This window comes from Lupinus angustifolius, chromosome LG09, assembly GCF_001865875.1.
Source record: "Lupinus angustifolius cultivar Tanjil chromosome LG09, LupAngTanjil_v1.0, whole genome shotgun sequence".
In the NCBI taxonomy this organism is placed as follows: Eukaryota; Viridiplantae; Streptophyta; class Magnoliopsida; order Fabales; family Fabaceae; genus Lupinus; species Lupinus angustifolius.
This window is the reverse complement of record NC_032017.1, coordinates 15,743,328-15,753,103: the sequence shown is the minus strand read 5'-3', so window position 1 is coordinate 15,753,103 and position 9,776 is coordinate 15,743,328. Positions and strand designations below refer to the sequence as shown.

The window sequence follows — 9,776 nt, the reverse complement described above, 5'->3', positions numbered from 1 at the left end:
AATAAAACTCCATAGATGCACCTTTGATTAACAATATGTAAAAGAGAAAACAAAGAAGAAATTGAAGATGAAGGAAAGAAAAGGTTAAACTTTTATTCTATTTGAATTGAATTACAAACTAAAAGTTATGGCAACATACATAGGTTGATTTATAACAACCTTTCAACTAACTTATAACAAACTAATGAAAAGAAGAATAACACTGAAAATACAAAATAATAGTATTCCAAACGTGCAAATTTTGGTTGCTTAGCAATGAAGTAACAATTGATTTCTATAATTTCCATCAAGACTTGGAATCATTAACCGTTGATCATGTTGAACTATAACATTATGATCATGCTTGGCCCAAGGGGTTATTTTGTTGCACTTGCCAATGTGCTTGGATTGTTGGTTGAGAATATCTTCTTCAAGGTCCTCTAAAAGCATGCTAATACATTGAGAAACATGGTCCAATTTCAAGTCAGTTTGATGCATAAGAGTTGCTGCCTTGACTGGTAAGTCTTCATCATCTTGTATGGCCTTGGCTGAGATGGCCAAGCTTTCAATCAAAGCTGCTACCTTATGCTGCACAAGCTTGATCAAGGAGGTGGAGCAGGAACCTGCATCTTGAACATTATGCATCAACCTACAATAAAATGGCACATGAGAATGAATTAAGTTTAACACCCCCCGCAAGATGGAGTGTGCATGTCACACAACCCCAACTTGGAGAGATTATTTGAGAAAATCCCAGGAGGTTGAGCCTTAGTAAATATGTCTGCCACTTGGTCACAACTAGCAATACGCAAGAGATGAACTAAATTGTTTGAGACCTTGTCTCTAATGTAATGACAATCAATCTCTATGTGCTTAGTCCTTTCATAAAACACAGGATTAGCAGCTATGTGAAGGGCATATTGATTATCACAATATAGAACAATAGGACCAATATGGCTTAATTGCAAATCATTTAAAAGATATAGGAGCCATTGGCCTTCAAATCTAGCCAGAGCTAAAGCTCTATATTCTGCTTCTGTAGAGGATCTAGATACCGTCTTTTGCCTTTTACTTTTCCAACAAATCAGGGATTCTCCAAGAAAGAAGCAAAAACCGGTGATTGATCTTCTTGTATCAACACAAGAAGCCCAGTCAGAATCACTGAAATCTTTTAAAGAAATGGTGGTTTCAGTGGGATAAAAGAGGCCTTTTCCTGGAGCACCCTTGATGTATTTCAAGACTCTTGTAGCAGCCTTGAAATGGTCAATAGTAGGGGCTGATAAAAATTGGCTTAAATGTCCAACAAAAAAGGATATATCAGGTCTTGTGTGAGTAAGATAGACCAACTTACCAATGAGTCTTCTGTAGGAGGTTTCCTCAGAATACGATTTACCAGAAGCACTATGTAACTTAGCATTGATGTCCATATGGGTTGAAGAGGATTTGCCAGCAAGTAGACTTGATTCTTGAAACATGTCAAGAGTATATTTCCTTTGACATAGGCTTATACCATCCTTACTCATTGCCACTTCAATTCCTAGGAAGTACTTAAGGGTGCCAAGATCCTTGATGCTAAACTTTTTGTCAAGTAAACTCTTTACAGAATCTATCTCATCAAGATTATCTCCTGCAATTACAAGATCATCTATATATACAAGAATCATAGTGTAGTTATTGGCATTTATTTTTGTAAACAATGAGTAGCCTGCTCTAGACTGAGCATAACCATGTTGGACTAAAACAACAGTGAGTTTGGCATTCTATTGCCTACTTGCATGTTTTAAACCATATAATGACTTCTCTGACTTACAAACAAGAGAACAGCTGGGTATGTCAAGGCCAGGAGGAGGTTTCATGTAAACCTTCTCAATCAAATCACCATGCGAGAAGGTTGTATTGACATCCAATTGGTAAAGGTGCCAATTCTTTATAGAAGCAAGGGCAATGATGGTTCTAATAGTGGTCATCTTAATGACAGGACTAAAGGTGTCAAGGTAGTCAATTCCTGTAGTTTGAGTGTATCTCTTAACCACTAACATGGCCTTATATCTCTCTATACTTTCATCAGCATTATGTTTTATTTTGAAGACTCACTTACATCCTATAGCTTTCTTATCACTAGGCAGATCAGTTAGAACCCAAGCATTGTTTTTCTCAAGGTTTTCTTTACAATTCTCATAACTATGTCATTCTCTATCTAATAACATATACATTTGTTAATTTTAATAATCCAATACTTGAAAAATGAAAAGTTTACTTATCCAAATCTACAAGATCTCTAAAAAAAATGAAAAGTTTTTATAACAAAGACAATACTTGAATTAAATATTGAAATTATTGATCAAATAAATGAGTATGTTTTGAGTTTAATTTCAAGTAAAAATATTTATAATCCAATTAAATCAGTTATTAAGTTGTTGATGCAAATATTTTTAAACTTAATAATATTATGTAATGAAAAGAAACACAACAATTCTGATTCTATTGATATGTGAAATACTAATGAGGGCCAAATATTCAACCTACTAACTCATAAATTTTTAAACTCATTTACAATTTTTGGTTTTCCAGATGATAAAATTCTTAGAAAATAAAACTCCATAGATGCACCTTTGATTAACAATATGTAAAAGAGAAAACAAAGAAGAAATTGAAGATGAAGGAAAGAAAAGGTTAAACTTTTATTCTATTTGAATTGAATTACAAACTAAAAGTTATGGCAACATACATAGGTTGATTTATAACAACCTTTCAACTAACTTATAACAAACTAATGAAAAGAAGAATAACACTGAAAATACAAAATAATAGTATTCCAAACGTGCAAATTTTGGTTGCTTAGCAATGAAGTAACAATTGATTTCTATAATTTCCATCAAGACTTGGAATCATTAACCGTTGATCATGTTGAACTATAACATTATGATCATGCTTGGCCCAAGGGGTTATTTTGTTGCACTTGCCAATGTGCTTGGATTGTTGGTTGAGAATATCTTCTTCAAGGTCCTCTAAAAGCATGCTAATACATTGAGAAACATGGTCCAATTTCAAGTCAGTTTGATGCATAAGAGTTGCTGCCTTGACTGGTAAGTCTTCATCATCTTGTATGGCCTTGGCTGAGATGGCCAAGCTTTCAATCAAAGCTGCTACCTTATGCTGCACAAGCTTGATCAAGGAGGTGGAGCAGGAACCTGCATCTTGAACATTATGCATCAACCTACAATAAAATGGCACATGAGAATGAATTAAGTTTAACACCCCCCGCAAGATGGAGTGTGCATGTCACACAACCCCAACTTGGAGAGATTATTTGAGAAAATCCCAGGAGGTTGAGCCTTAGTAAATATGTCTGCCACTTGGTCACAACTAGCAATACGCAAGAGATGAACTAAATTGTTTGAGACCTTGTCTCTAATGTAATGACAATCAATCTCTATGTGCTTAGTCCTTTCATAAAACACAGGATTAGCAGCTATGTGAAGGGCATATTGATTATCACAATATAGAACAATAGGACCAATATGGCTTAATTGCAAATCATTTAAAAGATATAGGAGCCATTGGCCTTCAAATCTAGCCAGAGCTAAAGCTCTATATTCTGCTTCTGTAGAGGATCTAGATACCGTCTTTTGCCTTTTACTTTTCCAACAAATCAGGGATTCTCCAAGAAAGAAGCAAAAACCGGTGATTGATCTTCTTGTATCAACACAAGAAGCCCAGTCAGAATCACTGAAATCTTTTAAAGAAATGGTGGTTTCAGTGGGATAAAAGAGGCCTTTTCCTGGAGCACCCTTGATGTATTTCAAGACTCTTGTAGCAGCCTTGAAATGGTCAATAGTAGGGGCTGATAAAAATTGGCTTAAATGTCCAACAAAAAAGGATATATCAGGTCTTGTGTGAGTAAGATAGACCAACTTACCAATGAGTCTTCTGTAGGAGGTTTCCTCAGAATACGATTTACCAGAAGCACTATGTAACTTAGCATTGATGTCCATATGGGTTGAAGAGGATTTGCCAGCAAGTAGACTTGATTCTTGAAACATGTCAAGAGTATATTTCCTTTGACATAGGCTTATACCATCCTTACTCATTGCCACTTCAATTCCTAGGAAGTACTTAAGGGTGCCAAGATCCTTGATGCTAAACTTTTTGTCAAGTAAACTCTTTACAGAATCTATCTCATCAAGATTATCTCCTGCAATTACAAGATCATCTATATATACAAGAATCATAGTGTAGTTATTGGCATTTATTTTTGTAAACAATGAGTAGCCTGCTCTAGACTGAGCATAACCATGTTGGACTAAAACAACAGTGAGTTTGGCATTCTATTGCCTACTTGCATGTTTTAAACCATATAATGACTTCTCTGACTTACAAACAAGAGAACAGCTGGGTATGTCAAGGCCAGGAGGAGGTTTCATGTAAACCTTCTCAATCAAATCACCATGCGAGAAGGTTGTATTGACATCCAATTGGTAAAGGTGCCAATTCTTTATAGAAGCAAGGGCAATGATGGTTCTAATAGTGGTCATCTTAATGACAGGACTAAAGGTGTCAAGGTAGTCAATTCCTGTAGTTTGAGTGTATCTCTTAACCACTAACATGGCCTTATATCTCTCTATACTTTCATCAGCATTATGTTTTATTTTGAAGACTCACTTACATCCTATAGCTTTCTTATCACTAGGCAGATCAGTTAGAACCCAAGCATTGTTTTTCTCAAGGGCCTTTAACTCAGTGTTAATGGCATCAATCCAATGTTGATGTTGGATTGCTTCAGCATAACTATCAAGCTCAGTATTGGAACTAATGGTTAGAGTATTGTTTTTGTGGTTAGAAGATAGTCTTTCATAAGACAAAACTTTGGACAAGGGATATTTGACAATTTTCTTACCTATGTAGGAGGTATTTGTTCCTAGAGAACAGTGGTAATCCTTCAAGTAGTTAGGGGCATTCCTTTGCCTGGAGGATCTTCTTAAGCCACTACCAGTATTGTTATTGTAATCAAAAGATTCATCTTGCTGATTCAGTTGGTAGTCTTCAATGTCTAAATCATGAGCATTATCTAAATTGTGATTATCATTACCTTCCATTCTATGAGGCTCATCAGGATAGTTAGTATCATGGCTTATGTTGTGATCTAGATAATGATCCCTGATGCTAAAAGAGGATGTAGGTAAAGATATGTCATTGTCCTCTCTGACTAAATTTTTGTTGTCATCGAAAGGGAAAATAGTTTCATAAAAGCTAACATTTCTAGACAGGAAGGTTTCTTTATTCATGTAATCAAAAATTATATACCCTTTTATGCCATGTTTAAAACCAAGAAATACACATTTTCTTGCTCTAGGATCAAGCTTCTTTCTATTGTTAGTTAAGGTAGAAGCATAACACAAACAACCAAAAACTTTAAGATTCAAAACATTTGGCTCAAGATTATACATAACTTCATAGGGAGATTTCTTATGAAGTAAAAGGGATGGATGTCTATTAATCAAATATACGGCATGAGCAGCACCATAATTCCAAAAACACTTTGGTAATGATGATTGGTACATAAGAGCTCTAATAACTCCAAGTATGTGTTGATGCTTCCTCTCAACAATACCATTTTGTTGAGGGGTCTCAACACAACTTTTATGATGTATAATCCCTTTGGAACTGTAGAAGTTCTCTAATCTAAATTCAGGTCCATTATCAGACCTTATGCCATTTATTCTACTGTCAAATTGGTTTTCAGCCATATTAACAAAAGATTGAACAACTATAGATGTCTCTGATTTAGCTTTCATAAAGAATAACCAAGTTTTCCTAGTCTTATCATCCACAACAGTAAGGAAAAATTTATGTCCTAAAACAGATGGAATAGAAATGGCACCCCATATGTCCATGTGAATGAGATCAAAGGCATGAGTAGATTTATTATTACTGTCATGGAAATATAGTTTTTTCTGTTTAGCATAATGACAGATATCACATGGCTCAGTGCTAACTTTATTATCTATGAAAGTAAACATTTTACTCAATATGGCAAGCTTGGCATTGGAGGGATGACCAAGTCTTCTATGCCATAAGTCATAGTTGCAACTATTGTTAGTTTTAGTTTTCTCAACATTATTAACTAGACTATTAAAGCTGTAATATAAATGTTTAGCACTAATGATGTATAACCCTCTTTTTGCCTCAGCTGCACCAATCATCCTCAATGTGGACTCTTCCTGCATCACACAATTGGAGTTGATGAAGGTTAACTTGCAGTTAAGAGCAAAGGTCAATCTAGAAACAGAAATTAGATTAAAGCTGGAGTTAGGAATATAGAGAACATTGCTTAGACATAAGTCATTTGAGAAGAAAATGGTTCCTGCAATGTCGCTCATAACTTCATTTCCATTAGGCAGTCTAATTTGAATAGGATCAATTTTCTTGAAGGATTGGAATTCTGATATACAGAAGCAAACATGATCAGTTGCTCCTGTATCAAGAACCCAATCCTTTAATCCAATACCATAAACCATTAGTTGAGGATTACCTTGACTTAGAGAATCAACATTAGTGACCTGATTTGTAACTTGATTCACTTGGCGATTGGCTGGTTCCTTGATCATAACTAAGATGGCCTTGCGTTGATCAGTAGTAAAAGTTCTTATGCTTTCTTTGGCCTCTTGATCACTTTCTCCATTGCAACTAACAATTGATATTGTTGTTCTTCTTATAGTGAGGTGGAAAACCATGTTTCTTGTAACAATATCCACACTATGGCCATCCTTGTTACAATAGGAGCTGATCTTGTTGTTTGAACTACCTCTTCCTCTTCCTCCATTGCTTGCAGAACCTCTACATATGCTAATGTTACTGAAAGTTCCAAATCCCCTTCCCTTAGGTTTTGGTCTACTAGGATTCTCATTAGAGGTATTAGCAAGAATCCTTACATCACCTAATTGGTCACTAACATCCAGAAACTACCTTTCTTGCTGACAATAGGGAAAAGGTTTTATTTATGGATGGTAAAGGATCCATTAACATGATTTGTGATCTAACGGAAGAATAGTTCATATTTAGACCTCTCAAGAATCTAATTACATAGTCATTCTCCCTATATTACCTAACAATCCCTGCAAGTTTTGAGTCACATTGTATTGGGCATGAAGGTAATGGTCTAAAGTTATCTAATTCTTGCCATGACCCTTTTAAATGTGTGTAATAAGCATCAATGGATAGATTTCCTTGCCTTTCACTATAAATTCGTTCTTGCAAATCACAAATTCTAAACACATCACCTTGATAATATCTTTCCTTCAAATCTTCCCAAACCTCAAAGAATGTTCTACAAGATTGCTTTTCTATTGAGTGGTTGATCCAGGAAAGAACTAGAGTATTACATTTGTCCCATGTTGCAAATGAAGGATCTGTTGTACTACGTTTTGAAAGAGATCCATCTATGAATTGCAATTTGTTCTTGATCTTTAAAGCCATCATCGTGGCCTTTGACCAGGAATGATAATTGGCCCCTGTTAGTGGAGGAGACACCAAGGTTGCTTCAGGATTTTCATTTGGGCTCATGTAAAAGGGACTCAAGGGATCGTTGAGGGGGCTGACTAAGGCAACAGTGATTGTCATGATTGATAAGAAATAGAGAAACAAAGAAGAGCAAGAGGATGATGGATTGATATTAGAGTAAATGAATGCACAGCAGAGCATCAATAGATGCTCTGATACCATCTTAGAAAATAAAACTCCATAGATGAACCTTTGATTATCAATATGTAAAAGCGAAAACAAAGAAGAAATAGAAGATGGGGGAAAGAAAAGGTTAAACTTTTATTCTATTTGAATTGAATTACAAACTGAAAGTTATAGCAACATGTACAGGTTGATTTATAACAACCTTTCAACTAACTTATAACAAACTAATGAAAAGAATAATAGCACTAAAAATACAAAATAATAGTATTCCAAACGTGCAAATTCTGGTTGCTTGACAGTGAAGTAACAATTGACTTCTATAATTTCCATCAAGACTTGGAATCATTAACCGTTGATCGTGTTGAACTATTACATTATGATCATGCTTGGTCTAAGGGGTTATTTTGTTGTACTTGTCAATGTGCTTGGATTGTTGGTTGAGCATATCTTCTTCAAGGTCCTCTAAAGGCATGCTAATACATTGAGAAACATAGTCCAATTTCAAGTCAATTTGATGCATAAGAGTTGTTGCCTTGACTGGTAAGTCTTCATCATCTTGTATGGCCTTGGCTGAGATGGCCAAGCTTTCAATCAAAGCTGCTACCTTATGTTGCACAGGCTTGATCAAGGAGGTGGAGCGGGAACCTGCATCTGGAACATTATGCATCAACCTACAAGAAATTGGCCCATGAGAATGAATTAAGTTTAACAAAAATTAAGTTCTTCCACACTATGATATTGTTTATATTTAAACTTTGTCAAGTTGAACAATGAAGGACATTGAATTTTGAAGGATATATTAATTTCAAAATAATAAATTTTAAGTTCTTTCTTATACTTAGAAAGACAATCTGCATGTAATATGTATATTTTTAACCATACGGCAAAAAATATTATGTTCTGGCAAATGTACGGGTAACTTGTTAGTTATGTTATTATAAATTAATAAAAATATATATCTATCTATCTATACTATATATAAAGCTAAAACATCTTATAACTACCTACATAGGATATAATTTTATGCATATTTTACCCTTGTAGTTAACTATTACTATAATGTTTTCTTACATAATAATAAAAATATTAATGGAAGTTAGAGTAAGCTACATGCCCAAAAAATATGAAATCACCAATGCAATTTTTAATATAAGTTTTAGTAATATCACAATTCATTATCATATTTTTCTATTATATAAATTATAATATTATATATACTCAATAAAACAAAGTAATATAATTCTCTAAAATGAAATATATAAAAATTAAATATTTAATATTAGAAAATAAGAATGTGTGTCGACAGACACGAAGTGACTGTCAACATGCTAGTAGATATAAATAAGAAAGGTAAAAGATAAGTATAGATATGTAGGATTTAGGATAAAAAGACAATTACAAACATCGACTAAAGAAGCAAGGATGCCCGAGGGAAGTGTTATCAAACTCAAAAGTAAAAATAATAATAACATGTCATGTCATTTTTATCATTTTATTTAAAATGAGATGATGTTAAAAGTAAAAATAAAATCTACTCTCTAAGAGAGGATCTTGTTCCAACTAAAGGTGACTCAAATTGAATATCATCATGGGATAGAAAAGGACAGAAGAATTGCGTTTTAGAATAATGCATGCCAAGTGAGGATAGATATCCTATAAATTGTATCATTTCATGCATTTTTAATGTGCCACTTGATATGATATCAAAAAATATTTAATCATAAATTTTTTAACTTAAATATATTTTTTCAATCAATTACAAATAACATGTGAAGTAATATTTTGTGGAATAGGAGATATACTCCCCGAATTAATAGATCTATGTAGCCAATTTAAAAATAATTATAATAAAATAGGAGGTATATCCATATGTTATTGGAATGTGATCCATATGGAGGTGACTAAAAAGATCTTATCCTGATATATTAAATCAATTAAATTTTATAGAATAATATAAAAATATTAATTTTTGTTTTATAATTTTTATTTTTAACTATATGTAATTTTTTAATTAGATGACAACACCAACTGAAACAAGAATTGGACCAGAGATCCCCATCCCACTTTTGAAGTACTCGGGCTATAAATTCACATCAAATCACTGCCTAACA

General features: G+C 33.8%; 1 protein-coding gene across 1 annotated transcript; it reads right to left on the bottom strand.

The window, feature by feature from the left end:
• LOC109356296 lies at positions 250–4,586 on the bottom strand. The gene is made up of 6 exons (XM_019599622.1): positions 4,319–4,586; positions 3,271–4,174; positions 2,943–3,196; positions 1,751–1,984; positions 703–1,606; positions 250–628 (listed from the first exon to the last, which is right to left on the bottom strand). Exons 1-6 carry the CDS (start codon positions 4,584–4,586, stop codon positions 250–252), a joined length of 2,943 nt encoding a protein of 980 aa, XP_019455167.1.